Source organism: Chiloscyllium plagiosum, unplaced genomic scaffold, assembly GCF_037043375.1.
Source record: "Chiloscyllium plagiosum isolate Xiang-an unplaced genomic scaffold, Cpla_swu_hap1 HiC_scaffold_4, whole genome shotgun sequence".
NCBI classification, from domain to species: domain Eukaryota; kingdom Metazoa; phylum Chordata; class Chondrichthyes; order Orectolobiformes; family Hemiscylliidae; genus Chiloscyllium; species Chiloscyllium plagiosum.
Window position 1 is genome coordinate 37,970,697 of NW_028270142.1, and position 18,218 is coordinate 37,988,914.

The 18,218-nt window shown below is 40.2% G+C and overlaps 1 protein-coding gene across 1 annotated transcript in view; it reads left to right on the forward strand.

Moving 5' to 3' along the window:
• The window catches only part of LOC122549508 (regulator of G protein signaling 22-like), a 117,389-nt gene that overhangs the window by 12,580 nt on the left and 86,591 nt on the right, over positions 1-18,218 (forward strand). Inside the window, exons 5-7 of the mRNA XM_087985824.1 lie at positions 7,457-8,162; positions 13,287-13,448; positions 16,800-16,965. Of these exons, the coding sequence (XP_087841950.1) occupies positions 7,457-8,162; positions 13,287-13,448; positions 16,800-16,965 (1,034 nt within the window). The remainder of the gene's footprint in view (positions 1-7,456; positions 8,163-13,286; positions 13,449-16,799; positions 16,966-18,218) is intronic.

The window sequence follows — 18,218 nt, forward strand, 5'->3', positions numbered from 1 at the left end:
CCTTGTTGATTTTAACCCTACTGCGAATCCTCTTGCAAGGATGCCTGCCTTGAAGAAGTTTTCCTCCTCTTTCTACAAGAATCTCAGGGAGTCCCTCTCCCACTGCAACTCCCAGGTCATTTCCTCTGCCCTGAAGCTCTTCACCTTCATCTCCTCCCCCACTCACCTATTGTACTCTATGCTACTTTCTCCCCACCCCCACCCTCCTCTAGCTTATCTCTCCATGCTTCAGGCTCTCTGCCTTTATTCCTGATGAAGGGCTTTTGCCCGAAACGTCGATTTTGCTGCTCGTCGGATGCTGCCTGAATTGCTGTGCTCTTCCAGCACCACTGATCCAGAATGAGCTAAAGGTGTTTGCCTGGATTCAATAGATGCTAATAATTGCCTTCAAGAATCTGAATCATCATATTGTAACTTGGGTGTGACTCAGAAATTTGAATGAAATAAACAGTATTTACTGATATTCAGATGATCACAAATTGAATCTAGAGAGTGCAAAAGCTGGGAATTTAATGAGAGTGCAAATTTTGTGCAGATGGGAAAGGATGCCATAATCGAACTGCTAAGTAGATTTTTCCGTAGTCCTTGCAGAAATATATACTCTGATTTCTTGATACCAAGTGCTTTCAATCCTTTTTTAAAGTATATTTTTCATGCATTCATGCGATGCAGACATCACTAGTTGCCAGTATTTATTGCCCATCCCTATTGTCTTTGTGGTTAGATGGTCAGCCCCCTTCTTGAATTGCTGCAGTCCATGTCTGGTAAGTTCACAATGCTGTTAGAAAGGGAATTCCAGGATTTTGTCCCAGGAACAGTGATGAAACAGTGACATAGCTTGTGTTGCGATGACCTGTGACTTGGAGGTGAACTTGCAGGTCATGGTGAGTACTGATTCAACCTACTCAAGTGGTCCTCATAAGACAACCCCTCCATATCCCACATCAACCTCGCGAGTATTCTTGGATACTTCCATTACTGTATTTAAGTATAACTTTAGAGAATGGAAACAGAGCTGTTCACAATATTTCCAGCTGTGGTCTGGCTCGTGCCTTGTATAATTTCAACAAATCTTCCCTAATTTTAAACTCTATTAATTCTTTCTGGAATAAAGGCCAACATTTCAGTTGCCTTCCCAATTACTTGCTATTCAAGTAATATTGGTCATCTTCTTCCTTCATCTTTTATTTCAAGATTAACTTTGTATTGATATCATTTGTCTTCAAGGTGGGCATTAGCTTGCAGGAGAGTCATATAATCAAAATGAAAGATAAGCAAAGGGTGTGAATGAGTTAGAGGGATCTGATTATGGGAATAATTGCAATTTTGGAGTGTGTGGTGTATTGTTTGGCATTTATCTTCACAGTCTTTAGTTATTTGAATTGTGCCTGAATTCGTTCAGAAGGATTTAGACAGGTTAGGAGGATGGGCAAAGAAGTGACAGATGGAGTACAACGAGAGAAAGTGTGAGGTCATGTACTTTGGTGGGAAGAATAGGGGCATGGACTATTTTCTAAATATGGAGAAAATTCAGAAGTCAGAAGTGCAAAGAGACTTGGGAGTTCTAGTCCAGGATTCTCTCAAGATAAACTTACAGTTTGAGTCAGTAGTTAGGAAGGCAAATGCAATGATGGCATTTATTTCGAAAAGACTTGACTATAAAAGCAGGGATGTACTTCTGAGATTGTATAAAGCTCTGGGATATTGTGAGCAGTTTTGGGCCCCATTTCTTAGGAAGGATGTACTGGCCCTGGAGCATGTTCAAAGGAGATTCACGAGAATGATCCCAGGAATGAAAAGCTTAACATATGAGAAATGTTTGAGGACTCTGGGTTTATATTCAATGAAGTCTAGAAGGATGAGGGGGGATCTAATTGAAACATACAAAATACTGAATGGCCTGACAGAGTAGATGTTGGAAAGATGCCTCCATTGGTAGGAGAGACTAGGACCCAAGGGCATAGCCTAAGAGGGAAGGGAAGACCTTTTTGAACTTAGATTTGGAGAAACTTCTTTAGCCAGAGTTTGGTGACTTTCTGGAATTCATTGCCACAGAAGGTTGCGGAGGTCAGGTCATTGAGTATATTTACGACTGAGATAGATAGGTTCTTGAGTATCAAGGGGATCCAGGGTTATGGGAAGAAAGTGGGGAATGAGGTTGACAAACTTATCAGCCATGATTGAATGGTAGAGCCGACTCATTGGGCTGAATGGCCTAATTTCTGCTTCTATATCTTAGGATCTTACTTCAGGTCTCTCTGGCAATCATGTGGGCTATTGCAGGCACCATGATAACGGCACGTTCCTTGTCATTTTCATTAATCTTCCTCTGCTTCCCCTCCATCCATTTCTGCGGATGCAGAATGGTCCTCAATTTGTTTCTTTTTCAACTCTAGTCCTCTTTACAGTGTGATTCTGGACAAGGTCTGCTTGTACTTCTCCATTATTATTGGCAGCTAAATTCCTTTCAGATGTCATCAATTGCCTTATTCATCTTCCAGGAGTTACCCACTAACTCTTGTGGAATAAAGAGGTATGGAAGTTGTGACTAGTGCAAGATGAAAGAGACTTTTAGACATCTTGAAGTTTCTGGGGTCTATAAAACAAGGTTTTACTTTGGGATGTGACTTGTCCAGTCAGCTGGGATCATAACATCATAACAAATTGCTTTTGGAATTGCGGCTCCTCCTGTTCATCTTCAGAAGTTCACAGTAGAGTTGTATAAACTGCTCCCAAGCTGCATCGAGGGCAGTGCAGATCCTGGTGAGTAAGATCAAAGATGTGTAGCGATGATTTTATGAAACATTAGCAATGATTAGTGAAAGCACACTCAGTGCGAGCACAAGCAGTTTTCAGCAGAAGGAAAACAGCAGGTTCATTCTTGAATGACTTTCCAAGCTTCCAATTTCATTGGACAGGCATTTCTGCTGTGCTCTCAATGTATTGACTCTGGTGAGTTTCAGTAAATCTTTGCACTGGCTGTCAACACTAATCCCATTTTCTAGCACTTGGCCCAAAGCCTTGAATATTATGACAGTTCAAATGCTCCTCCAGATACCTTTTAAAGGTTGTGAGGTTACCTGCCTTTAAGACCCTCCCAGGCAGTGCATTCCTAATTCCATCACCCTCTGCGTGGAAAACATTTTTGCAAAATCCACTTTAAACCTCTTGCCCTTCACCTTTAAATTTACCCCCTCATTACTGACCTAAGGGGAAACAACTGCTTCCAATCCACACAATTCATGCTCCTCATAATCTTATTCACCTCAAACAGATTTTCCCTCAGTCTTTTTGACTCTAAAGAAAACAACTTAAGCCTCTCTAACCTCTTTTTGTATCTAAAATGCTCTAACCCAGGCCATATCCTGGTGAATCTCTTCTGCATCCCTTCCAGTGCAATTATATCTTTCTTATAGAGTGGTAACAGATTTGCACACAGTACTCTAACAATAGCCTAACTAAAGTTTTATACAGCTTCAGCATAACTTGCCCTGCTTTTATAATCTATGCCATGATAAGCCTCGTCCACGATAATCCTCAACACTGGTGCCCAGCAAGGATACTCAGCCCCCTACTGTACACCTTGTACATTCATGTTGCCAAATTCTATAAAAATGCTATCTGCAAGTTTGCTAATGACACCACCATGGTAAGCCAGATATCAAACAATGCATTAGAATACAGGAAGGAGGTAGAGTGCTTGGTGTCATGGTGTAATGACAACGATCTCTCTCAATGTCAGCAAAACAAAAAAAAACTGGTCAATGATTTCAGGAAGAAAGGAGGAGGGCACGCCCCGATCTACACCATTGGAGCTAAGGTGGAGAAGCTCAAGAGCATCAAGTTCCTAGGAATGAGAATAACCAACAATCTGTCCTGGGCCTCCCATGTAGATGCAATAGTCAAGAAGAGACAACAAAGCCTCTGCTTAGGAAATTCAGCATGTTCATAAGGACCCTCACCAACTTTTCAAGATGCACCATAGAAAGCGTTCTATCTAGGTTCATAATGGTCTGGTATGGCAAGTGTTGTGGCCATGACCAAGAAGCTCCAGAAAGTCATGTGCACGGCCCAGACCAACTTTCCATCCACAGACTCCACTTGCACTTCTCTTTGCCACAGAAAGGCTGCCAACATCATCAAAAGCCCCACCCACCCCAGGAATGCTTTCTTTCAACCTCTTCCATCAGGCAGAAGTTAGAGAAGCTTGAACACAAACACCAATAGGATCAAGAACAGTTCTTCCCTGCCATTATTAGACTGCTGAATGGACTCTTTATCAAGATTAGCATTATTTAAAGTTAATGTTAATTGTACTTGGTGCACCTCCTGTGCAGCCCTAACCTTGTATGTCTCGCTCTGTCTAAGCACCCTGTGATCTGTATGTCCTTGTTTGCTATGGTCTGCCTGCTCGTAAAACAAAACTTTTCAATGTACTTAGATACATGTGACTACAATAAATCAGATTAAAATTATTTTTAAAATGACTAAGGTAAATGTACCATATGTCATCTTAACCACCCTAATAACCTGTCATACCCCTTTCAGGGATATGTGGATAATCATCCCAATATTCCTCTGTTGCTCTGAGATTCTTAATGGCTGGACATTCATTGAGTACTCCCTTGTCTTGTTAACTTCTTCCAAAGTGCATCAGTGTTGAATTCCATCTGCCACTGATCAGCCAATCTGACCAACCCAAATATATTTTCCTGTAATTTAAAACCTTCTTCCTCACTATTACCCACCAGGCCAATTTTCATCTCACCAACAATCTTATTTATTATCCCTCTCCCCTCAGCTCCCACATTCGCATCTATGTTGATTATATATATCACAAACAATAAGGGACTCAAGACTGATTCCTGTGATACGCCAGTCAACACCAGATTCCAGTCACACAAACAACTTTCTATGACAACTCTCTGTCTCCTACCATCAAGCCAATGTTGGATTTATCTTGCCACGTTACCCTGGATCCCATCTGCTCATGTGGGATCTTGTCAATATACTTGCCCTGTTAAAACCTGGCTGGATCATGCAATTCTGGTCTCCTTCCTATTAGAAAGATGTTGTGAAACTTGAAGGAGTTCAGAAAAGGTTTACAAGGATGTTGCCAAGGTTGGCGGATTTGAGCTGTAAGAAGATGTTGAATAGGCTAGGGCTTTTTTCCTTGGAGCATCGGAGGCTGAGGGGTGACCTTATAGAGGTTTATAAAATCATGAGGGACATGGATAGGGTAAATAGACAAAGTCTGGGGTGGAGGAGTCCAGAATAAGAGGGCATAGGTTTAGGGTGAGAGGGGAAAGATATAAAAGCGGCAACTTTTTCACACAGAGGGTGGTACGTGTATGGAATGAGCTGCCAGACGAAGTGGTGGAGGCTGGTACAATTGCAATATTTCAAAGGCAACTGGATGGGTATATGAATAGGAAGGGTTGAGGGGGATATGGGCCGGGTGCTGGCAAGTGGGACTAGATTAGGTTGGGATATCTGGTCAGCATGGACAAGTTAGACCGAAGGGTCTGTTTCCGTGCTGTACATCTCTATGTCTCTATGCAGATTTCCAGAACATTGGTAATTGTTTAGATATTGAAACTTTTGGCTGCACTTGCAACTACTTCCCAATTAAGTGACTAAACTTTGCATCTACTCTGTTAAAATCTTTCAGAACTTTCTGTTAAATCACTCTTTAGCTTTCTCTATTTAAGAGGGAAAAGAACCAGACGTGATTATTCTTTTCTGATAGGTATAACCTTGCATTTCTGATATTGCCCTTGGAAATCTCCTTTGTATCCTTTTCAGTACTTCCATAGGCTTCTTTTGATAATATGGCAATCTGAAACTATGTGTTGAAGGTAGTACCTATAACTACTAATTGTAGCTATACTTTATTAAACCTTAGCCTATCTAGCAGTATCTGTCAATTTGATCAAATTGTATAAGCTTATACCGAATATTCAATACACAGATGCTAGTTTATGTTTTGCTCAACCTTTGTCCTCTAGTTTGATGTGTTAGATTTGATATTGCGTAAAGTGACAGGATTAATTAATAATCACAGAGTAAAGGCATACCTAGTCAGCAGTGACCAAAACATGTTTGAATTTTAAATCCAGTTTGAAAAGGAGAAGACTGATGCTAAGAATTGTATTTTGAACTTACTAAATGTAGGCATGAAAGCTGAGCTAGATGAAGTGAATTGGCATATTAGGCTAGGAGATACATCAACCGTGGCAGATGCTTAAGGGGATATTTCACAATATTCAGAATACCTACATTCCTAATATGAACCATCTGTGGTTAACTACAGAAAGTAAGGAAAGGCTGAAACTCATGAGAAAAGGATTGACCTGTGTAATGAAAGGTCAGATTATAAAGAATGGCAGAGTGTGACTGGAATATTAATTAGAATGATGAAATTAAGACGATGATTGGAAGCTAGTTAGGAATGTTAGAACAGATGGCAATAATTTCTACAGGTATTTAAAAAGGAAAAGTGAGTGTTGGTCCTCTGGAGATTAGGAATGGGGGGTTAATGTTAGATGAATTATATTATGCAGAGGATGCAAATGAGTGGTTAAAAATCTGGTAGATGTAGTATAATGTGGGAAAATGTGAAGTTGATCACTTTGGTAGAAAGTGGACATGGAATGTGGAGGACTGAGATGCAGAGAGATCTAGGTGTTCTAGTGCATGAGCCACAAAAACCTACCATGTAGATACAGCATATAATCTAGAAAGATAATTGAATGTCATACTTTATTATGACAGTAATTGAACTTAAAAGTAAGAATGTTATGCTCTGAATATATACTGAGCATTGGTGAGACCACATCTTGAATACTGTTTGCAGTTTTGGTCTTACTTATGGAATGAACAGTTTGTCTTATAAATAAGTTAGACAGACTGAGCTAGTTTTTACTGGAGTTTAGCATAGTTGAGGGATGACGTGCTTGAAATATATTGTTCTGAATGGATTTCACAAGATACATATGGAAAGGATGTTTCCTCTTTGACAGTCAGTCTGGAAATAGGCACAATTTAAAAATGAAGGGTCTCCCCTTGTAGGACAGAGATGAGGGATTTTTTTTCTATCAAAGGTATGTGCGATTTTGGAATTCTCTGATTCATAGGGTGATGGAAATAAGGTCGTTGAGTAGTTTTAAGAGCGAGATATTCTTGATTGGCTAGAAAATCAAAGGTTATGGGGGATAGATAGGAAGGTGGGATTTGAAACACAGAATAATCATGATTTTATTGAATGATGGAGCAAGCTTGGGGGCTAAATGAGCTGCCTCTACTGCTATATCATATGTCATATGTTAACAAATGTTTCTAAGCCAGATGATATCAACCTTGAATTTATGAGTTATCATATATCTTGATTTTTGCAACCGAAACGTTGCATTTTTTCTGTAAGATAATTATATTTCTTAAAATCAAATTATTCCAGGCTATTCACTCTTGCATGAAATTATGATGAGCGTTGAAGCTAGAATGTTGCCAGTTAGAAAGAAAATCAACAGAAGGTACTCAAGCAGAACATATTTTGAAACTGATCAACATGATAGGTGCTCTACTGGACATTCCAAGCCAAAGGTTGTGGATAATGAATTATTTGAATTTGTTCCTGAATACCCTTTGCAGGCACCAGCAACAGTTTTTATGAGAGAAAGATCAGAGATTGATACTGAAGAAAACGAAGATCAAGACAGCACTGAAAATTCAATAGAAACCCAAGAGGAAGAAATCAGTACAGCAAGTAGGGCAACAGAAAGCTCAGAGACTGATCTCTCTTCTGAAAATGATCAAACAACAACTCCCTTGAACAACAGTTCAGTGATTGACAGTCAGGTGGTCCCAAAGTTGACTGTTTTAAAACCTTCTCAGCAGAATGAAGTGGGATCAGCAGAAGAAAGTGATAATACAATGTCTCAAGCTTTAACGACAGGTGTGGATGAGGAAAGTACTTCTTCTAGTGAAGATGATATTAGACATGAGTGCTATGATCCACCAAATTGTCATTATAATTTCAATAACAGTAAGGGCATTGAAAAGTTCAAGAAGTTTCTCCAGGGAACAGCTGGTGAAAAATACTGGTGGCTGTGGATGGATATTGAAAGACTAAAAGTTATCAAGGATGCCAAAAAGAGTCAAAGGTTAGTCAAAGGTTTAATTTGCAAACACAGACATGATTTTTGAAATCGAACAGATGTTTTTACAGTTTCTCTGTTTCTACAAGGATCAAGAGTTCAGTTACTGACGTTTTCTGACTTGCTCGGGACCTGACTTGGTAAAAAGCACTATGATGTATGCAAAGTCACTCCACAGGGAGACATTGAGAATGGAGTCAGCCCCAACAACTTGGAAAAAAGAGTATAGGCATCCACGAAAGTGAGAATCGACGTTTCGGGCATAAGCCCTTCTTCAGGAAATCCTGAAGAAGGGCTTATGCCCGAAACGTCGATTCTCCTGTTCCCTGACTTGCTGCGCTTTTCCAGCAACACATTTCCAGCTCTGATCTCCAGCATCTGCAGACCTCACTTTCTCCATCCATGAAAGTGAGCAAGTGCCACCGTGGACTGATTAGAAGGCCTTCTTCAGCTCTCTGGGATATTGTCCATATTATTTCAGATGCTGTTTATGCCCCCTAACCCTCACTCTACCACCCCCTCGTGCTCCCTCCCATGTCCCCTCATACCCCCATGCCACCTGCATCACCACTCATCCAGTATCCACCATGAGGCAGACTTCAGGAGTTATGTGGACATGAGAGAAAGATAAAACGTCTAACACACTGTCATTCATAAGATTAGTAAAAAGAAACTCCAATTCAAAGTTTTTAAAATTCTCCACAAGAGGTTAATCTCTTCTAGGAATGGGCAGGGAGCAGAGGGATACAGATACTTAGGAAATTGGTGACAGGTTTAGATAGAGGATCTGGATGGGCGCAGGCTTGGAGGGCCAAAGGGCCTGTTCCTGTGCTGTAATTTTCTTTGTTCTTTTTTCTTTGAATGAACAAACTGCTACTTAGACCATATTAAATCTTTAATAACCTTTCTAAACTATCAGTCAGTCAATGAACTTCAAAAGGAGAAAGTGAGGTCTGCAGATGCTGGAGATCAAAGTTGAAACTTTATTGCTGGAACAGCACAGCAGGTCAGGCAGCATCCAGGGAACAGGAGATTCGACGTTTCGGGCACAGGCCCTTCTTCAGGAATCATTCCTGAAGAAGGGCCTGTGCCCGAAACGTCGAATCTCCTGTTCCCTGGATGCTGCCTGACCTGCTGTGCTGTTCCAGCAATAAAGTTTCAACAATGAACTTCAAAACCCCTGCTGCGATAATTGTAGCTTTTAAAACTCAAAGAAATATCTTGATTTGCACAAACAGATGCAAATGATTATTTTTTCTAACTTGTAGCAGATGGTCTGCAAGCAGAGACTCCAGAGATATCTGAATATTGCCTCACTCCTGAGGCTCATTCCTGAAGAAGGGCTTGTGCCCGAAACGTCAATTCTCCTGCTCCTCGGATGCTGCCTGGCCTGCTGTGTTTTTCCAGCATCACATTTTTCAACTCTGGTCTCCAGCATCTGCAGTCCTCACTTTCTCCTCACTATGTCCACTTACTGATTCCCCATCTAATGACAAGACCTTGTTGATTTTGGCCTGTCTTGGGTCTACCCTATCTGTACATCAACCAGAGAACCAGCTAAAGTGCCAATGAGGAAAATGATCCCAAATCACTGAAGCTCATCTTATCCAGATCTCTCCTCTTCCAGAACAAGAATCTAAATCCATTCCTTCTGCATTGTTTTTCCAGTAAAAACTTTAACCTGATGTACCACCTTTTCTCATTGTGGGGGAAGAGAGCCCTTAACTTAGAGGCTGCTGCTTAAAAAGGGGGCTATAGTCATGGCCACTCTGATTTCAATGGTATGGGAGTTTCTGGAAATTGGTAGGGTAATCTTAATGAAGAACACTTGATGCTCAAATTAATTACAAATTAATGGAAGAATATTACTGAATAGATATAGAATAATTTATCAGAGACAGGGAACATCCAGTAGTTGTGGTCGAAATTGAAACTAAAATAGCCTGGAAAAAGTTTGTGTCTTTCCAGATAGAGTTTCAGAATCTGGCGTAGAAACTAAAGAGCAGGATCTCAAAGAAATTAATTTCTGAATTATTTGCAATTTATGTCAAGTAAGTATAAGAACATTGAGCTTACACAGGTTAAAGTTTTTACTGGAAAAACAATGCAGAATGAATGGATTTAGATTCTTGTTCTGGAAGAGGAGAGATCTGGACAAGATGAGCTTCAGTGATTTGGGATCATTTTCCTCATTGGCACTTTAACTGGTTCTCTGGTTGAGAGTTGAAACAGGTTTGACATGGAGAGAAGCACCACAATGGAGCAATACAGATGAGATTTAGTTCAAGGATTGGAAGAGACAAACAGGATCAGAATACAATTATGATACAGGAGTGGGATAAGGTATATGAGAGTTTAAAGAATCAGATTGTGGAGCAATACAGAAGCAATAACGCGGCTAGACGTATACGAGAGACCATCACATAATGGAAAGAAGAGAAAGGATCAGATTGATCACGAAATTGCAGAACACTTTAATAACTATGGATTTTTTTTAGTATGGGGTTTCAATATTCCTAAAATAACCTGGAAAAACAAAGGGTCATGAGAGGCAAGAATCTGGAAGAGTAGGGAAAGGATAAATCCAAAGGAGACCTTGTACATTGGAACAGGATTGACTTCAAAGAAAGGTTGATAGGAAAATGTGAAATGTAACCAGATGATCCTTTATGGACGAGATGTTTCAGATACAGACTAGCTTTACCCGAACAAAGGCAAAAGGTAAAGGAACCAAACTGTGGCTAATGAGGGAGATGGTGATTATAGTGAATCAAACAAAATGTATATGATCGATATCAGATGAACTCTTCTAAAAAATGCAACAAGTTGAATGAGGAAGTAACGATTAGAATATAACTGGCAAAGAGAGAAGAGTAAAATAAAATGGCCATTAGCACTAAAGGGAATGCAAAACAAATTCAATGGCTTGAAAATAGTAAATGAGTAATGAGAAGTGAGGTGGGGCCTATTTGGGACAAGGACAGAGACATACACTTAGATGCAGAACCGACTAGAGTAGTTAATCATTACTGGCATCAATGTACATCAATGAAGAAGTTACCAACAAAAACAACATGGTAGTGGTAGAGACAGGAGTAATCATTGATAGACAGGATGTGCTGCAAAAGCCAGCTATGGTGAAAGTGAATAAGTCTTTTGGATAACTTAGAGTCATAGAGTCATAGGGATGGACAGCACAGAAACAGACCGTTCGGTCCAACTTGTCCATGCCAACCAGATATCCCAACCCAATCTAGTCCCACCTGCCAGCACCTGGCCCATATCCCACCAAACCCTTCCTATTTATATACCCATCCAAATGCCTCTTAAATGTTGCAATTGTACGAGCCTCCATCACTTCCTCTGGCAGCTCATTCGATACACGTACCACTCCTGTTGTGAAAAGGTTGCTCCTTAGGTCTCTTTTATATCATTCCCTATCACCCTAAACCAATGCCCTCTAGTTCTGGACTCCTCCAACCCAGGGAAAAGATTTTCTCTATTTGTTCCAACCATGCCCCTGTTAATTTTGTAAACCTCTATAAGGTCACCCCTCAGCCTCTGATGCTCCAGGAAAAACAACCCCAGCCTATTCAACCTCTTCCTATAGCTCAAATCCTCCAATCCTGGCATCGTCATTGTAAATCTTTTCTGAACTCTTTTTGAGTTTCACAACATCTTTCCAATAGAAAGGAGGCGAGAATTGCACGCAATGTTCCAACAGTAGCCTAACCAATGTCCTGTACAGCCGCAACATGACCTCCCAACTCCTGTACTCAATACTCTGACCAATAAAGGAAAGCCTTCTTCACTATCCTATCTACCTGTGACTCCGCATTCAAGGAGCTATAAACCTGCACTCCAAGGTCTCTTTGTTCAGTAACACTCCCGAGAACCTTACCATTAAGTGTATGAGTCCTGCTAAGATTTGCTTTCCCAAAATGCAGCACCTCCCATTTATCTAAATTAAGTTCCATCTGCCACTTCTCAGCCTATTGGCCCATCTGATCAAGATCCTGTTGTAATCTGAGATAACCTTCTTTGCTGTCCACTACACCTCCAATTTTGGTGTCATTTGCAAACTTACTAACTCTACCTCTTATGCTCGCATCCAAATCATTTATATAAATGGTGAAAAGTAGTGGACCCAGCAGCGATCCTTGTGGCATTCCACTGGTCGAGCGCTCCAGTCTGAAAAATAACCCTCCACCACCATCCTCTGTCTTCTACCTTATAACTAGTTCTGTATCCAAATGGCTAGTATTCCATGAGATCTAACCTTGCTAACCAGTCTTCCATGGGGAACCTTATTGAATGCCTTAGTGAAGTCCATATAGATCACCGTTCTGCCCTCATCAATTCTTTAAGTTACTAGATGAGATGGGAATGGAGATTGAAAAATTATACATGCACTTTTGCTAACTTCCCTTGATGCTTGGAAGTGTCAAAGGTTTGGAAAGTGGCAAATGTGACACCATTATTCAAGAAAGGGTTCAATAACATTCCTGTTAACTACAGGCTAGTCCACTTGACATCAGCAGGAAATGAGAGGTGTTTGCCACCACCTGAAGAGAACATCTCATGAACAGTTATGACTTTTATGTTAACTGCCATTCTGTTCTAAATTGATGACTTTTCTAGGGCACTGATGTATTTAAGAAGGAAGGAGTGAATCCTACTCAAAAGAAATGCAGGAATTGCTCCCCTAATGGCAATGGTGCTGGCTGCATACTTTGAATCTCCCAGTCCCATGTTAATCCCTGGAGATCTTTTCGCCTCTTGCCAGGTCCTGGTATTCTCTAACCCCACTTTATCCCTCTTTGAATGTGTCTAGGTTATAGAATTGCTGTTTCCTTGAATGCTTCAGCCTCTGCACTGGCCATTGACATTGATCAGGTTGCTGTAGGTATTGACCTGTTGGCACTGTGATTCAACCAGCACCCCTAGAAGGGAGGCCAGCAGTAGATGCCTCCCTGACTTCCACATCTGGTGAAGATTTGTGGGACTCAGCTTTCTGTGGTTGAATTCTTGGCTCTTCATTCAACTCATTTACCAAATTATTTTAGAGGCTTTGCTTTCTTCCATAAAAAAGTATTAATTATATTTTTGTTCTTTATCTTTGTTTTAAAGCTTCCTGAACCACATCAGGGATCGTTATTTGTGTAGCAACGGTGAATTCTACCTGAATGCAGAAACGCGTGCAAAGCTGGATCTGTCATTTGTATCAAATTGGACTTTAGAAAATTTGTGTCAGATACAGTCAAAAATAGTGATACCTCTACTTCAATATTGGTGAGTACAGAAAATTAGAACATAAAACACCAGACCTATACTTCAAGCAATTCAAGAAGACATGCACTACAACATGTATGTTATATTGCTTTGTATTGAAACATTTACTGACTTCTGACTCAAGTATATTCAATGATTGAGTATCCACAGACGTCTGGGATAGAAAATTCCAAACACATCCTTCTCTTTGATGAAAGTTGGGCCATGGGGACTTCAGGCACATGCATTGATTACCTAGTGTAGTGGCTGTCACGTCTGTTTTGGGCAGCACGGTGGCTCAGTGGTTAGCATGGCTGCCTCACAGGCCAGGAACCTGGGTTCAATTCCAGCCTCTGGTGACTGTCTGTGTGGAGTTTGTACATTCTGCCTGTGTCTGCGTGGGTTTCCTCTGGGTGCTCCAGTTTCCTCCCACAATCCAAGATGTGCAGGTTAGTGAATTGGCCATGCTAAATTACCCACAGTGTTCAGGGATGTGTAGGTTAGGTGCATTAGTCAGGGGTAAATGTAGGGAAATGGGTTACTCTTCGGAGGGTCGATGCGGACTTATTGAGCCGAAGGCCTGTTTCCACACTGTAGGGATTCTATGATTCTATAAAAGAAATTTGTCTTAGTTTTATTTCCAGTCATTTACCTCTTATTTTCAGAGTGTGATTTAGAGAGCATGGGCAGTCAGGGCAGAAATTTAGAGAGTAGGAGCCAGGAGTCAGAATGAGTAGGAGCTGCAAGTCAGGGCGGTGGCTTAGAGAGTGGACCCGAGATTGAGAATAGTGATTTAGAGAGTAGGAACCGGGAGTCAGAATACAGAGGAACTTCGATTATCCGAACGAGATGGGCGGGCACTATTTCGTTTGGATAACTCATTTGATAACGGGTTAATTGATTTCCTCTGGGTCTCGGAGTTTTCTGTGAAGTCTGCTCCCCATTCAGGAGACTAGGCAGCAGCATACCCCATGGGAGCCCCCGCCCACCTCCCCCGACCCATACACCTCCCAAACCTGCCCGCCCCCATCCCCATCCGCTCCCACTCCGCCCCAACCCCTGCCTGTACCAATCCCATCTGCCCCCACTCCGCTCCCAAACCAGGCCTGCACCCCACTCCGCCCCAACTCCTGTCCTCCCCTAACCCCTGCCCGACAACAGCTCCACCCCCCAACCCCATCCTCCCTCACCTGCTTCAGGCTGATGCGCGGTCAAACTGATGGGAGAATGTGAAGGCTCACCAATTCCAAATGTAACACTTGGCCAGGTTCATTACCCAGTACCAAAGTTACATGAATAGATGGAGAAGTTGGGATTGCTTTCCTTACAAAAAAGTGTGTATAAGAAGAAAGCATGAACAGGGTACTGAGTTGGATGATTAGTTGTGATTACATTGAATGACGGAGCAGGGTCAAAGAGCTGACATTCTTGATGAAGAGCTTATGCACAAAACGTCGACTCTCCTGCTCCTCGGATGCTGCCTGATTGGCTGTGCCTTTCCAGTATCACACTTTTGACTCTGGAGCCGAATGGCCTATCCATACGTAATAAAAGGGATAGTGCAGTGCACAGATATGAAATGTATGGCTGTTTTGTGGACTAGTAAAAGGTGTTGTTTAAGTAAGAGTCTGAAATGTTTGATACTGAGGAGTGCCACAAGCATCATCCACAAGGATGTTGACACATGGACTGGAGGAGATGAGGTGCAGTGCTGGGGGAGAACAGCACAGGATCTCAAAGAAGTAAAACCTCATATCCAGATCCTCCTCATGGTTTCTGTAAAAATATTTATCAATGTAATATGTAACCAATTGCAAACATGATAAACTATTACTTGTTCAATACAAAAGTCACTTCTGGTTAGAAGTGAGTGGTTTCCTCGACCACATTAAGCAAGCAGATCCTACGCTCCTTACAGTGGATTGTGGGTGAAATCATTTCATGCTGAGCAGCAAGACACACAACCGGACTGTTATTAGAACTACTTTTCTTGATAACATTAATTAGGCCACAATTTCAAAATGTGCAGTGGATACAAGACTAGCAAAAATTGCGATTTGAGGATAATGGTGATAGGCTTTAAGAGCACATATGCTTGTGGAATGGTGACCTGTTCAACATGAAAGTTGATGCAGAAAAGTCTAAGTTGAAAAATTTTGTCAAGAAGAGTAGAGACAGTGGAAACTAACATTTTGAAAGAAAAAGTTACTGGAGAAACTCGGGTGGTCTGGCAGCATCTATGAAAGAAAACAGAGTCAACATTTTGGGTCCAGGAACCCTTTGTCGGAACTTTGACTCTGTTTTCTCTGCATAGATGCTGCCAGAACTGCTGAGTTTCTCCAGCAAATTCTGCTTTTGTTTCAGATTTCCAGCGTTAGATTTCAAACAGTTCTTTGTATGTTTTAGATGAAGGGGCCTTGTCTGCAGGGACAGAGAAATCTGTGGTATATGTGCACAAATCATTAAAGTGTTTGAACAGCATGAGAAAGTGGTTAAAACATTATATATTGCATTATGGACAAAGCAAGGCATATAGTCCAAAAGCAAAAAAGTTAAGGTGAAGCTTTATAAAACTCTCCATTCAGCCTCAGCTGTAGTATTGTATTCAATTCTGGTGGCTCCAATGTTGGGAGACAGTTAAGTATTTAGACAGAATGCTGAAAATATTTACAAGAATGGTTCTAGAGGTGAAGAACTTAATTTGCATGGATAGATTAGAGAAGATGGTGCTGAAAAAAATTTAATAAACACCCGGAAATAAATAAAAGGTAAGGCTCCAGGAAGGGAGTTAGGGAGTAGAGCAAGTTAAATTGCTTTAACCTTGATTTGGCAAGGTTTAGACCATATAACCGTTAATTAGAGCAGAATTGACATCCTTAATCAGCTATTTTGTAAACATTGTATAATTATATTATGAAGTATGTGCAGTGAATGTATTAACTCAAGCTATAATAAATAATTTTTGAGCTTTGATTAATCATAGAATATTAACAACTCAAAAAGGACACCATTTGGTCACGTCACTGTTAGTTTGTTAAAGATATTGTTGATTGTTGCAGAATTCAATTAGCTTCAGTTCTGTGATGGATGAACTTGAAAATAAAAAAAGAAGCATTTAAAATAAATCATAATAATGACTCAGGAATTTCCAAGTTTGCTTTTGAAAAATATACTTTGAATCTTCTGTACTTTTCACCTTATTGGAAGATAAATAAATATTCCAACTCAAACAATAAATTGTAACACTCTGCAAAGGAGAAGGCAAGTAAATGGCTATTAGAATTTCCAGGAATTCTAGTAAACTGTACTGGATTTCCAAAAATATATCTTTATGTAATAATTGCTTTCAACTATTTTTTCAAACAAATGCAGGGGTCCAAGGTATTGTGTTAACCAAGGAATTCCCATAAGAAAAGCTGGTACTATACTGAAAGATTGGGAAGATCGACACCTGAGACCTAAATCACAAATAGGTTTATATACTAAGACTGCTATGCCAATGCCAATTCATACCCGAATTGTTTGCACTCCAGAAGAGGTTAGTATTATATCAGGTTTGAAACATTCTGCAATTTCAAGCAATTATTTTTACAAATATTATCAAAAACATTTTTCAGTTTTACTGTTTCTGATGTGCGTCTGACTATTCTCCCAGAATGAAACTGCAAAATGTGGGTCATAGCGCAAATATCACACTGCCAAGCAACCATGGAACTTGTAATCTGTGAACAGAAAGTGAGATAAATACAAATTTATTTCTTTGCCATTTCCCTCCAATTTCCTTCACCAATTATAACCTCTAGCTTGCAGAAATTGAATCGGAAATTCTGAAACTTGCTTGGCGCAATAATGGTTGCTTTTTGAATTGGGGGCCCCTTGCAAATTTTTCGAAGTAGAAATAACAGAATGACTGCAAATTTTAGTGTGCAAGAAATTACACCATTTAAATCAGAATTATAAATCAATCCTGTAGAAAATAGAGTATATTATGTAATTTGTGTAATTTGGTAAATCAGGAAGTGCTGGACTTCACAGGCTTCTGATCATCAGTAAATTTTGTCTGAAATGTTAGTTTTAACGGAAATGACAGACAAGACACTTTTCATCACTTTGCTTAAACTCAAGAATATGCTGATGGGGTGGCAATTGATCAGGTGAAAGGAAGATAAGTTTGGAAGGAAGCAAAATGAGTAACAGAAAGTAGAAGAGTGGCAAGCCAAAAGTTAGAAAACAAACTAAACAATGGCAGCTATCAAACAGGATTACAATACACAACGAAGATGAGATAGAATTAAAAGCAATCAGCCTAAACGCATGCAGCTTGTGCAACAATGCTGATGATTTAAAGGCATAAATTGAGGTAAATGGTTTAATAACTGAGTAAAAAAATTAATCATTTATATAAATACAATGTTTAAAAAAAATTAAAGAGTCTGATAAAAAAAGGCTGTTATAATCATGTGACTGGTGCTTCCAGAATCATCTTCAAAAGTCAATGTAAGCCAGTCAATCAACACTCCAGGTATCTCCAACACATTATGCATCTCCTGATTGGTCTGATGGCTAACTTGTGTTATAACCTATTAGAGATGATCATCTCTTAGAAACAAAAAGTTACGTAGTAGAAGTGCAAAATATATAAAACCCTATAAAATAGGGTTTTAACTTTACACTTAACCTCTGGAATGAACCATATACAGTTGGCTGTTGGCAGGGCAAGCATTTGTTTTGAAAGTAACCGCTTACCTGTCACCAGGAGACTTAGTCCATGACTTCCACAATGGATCTAAC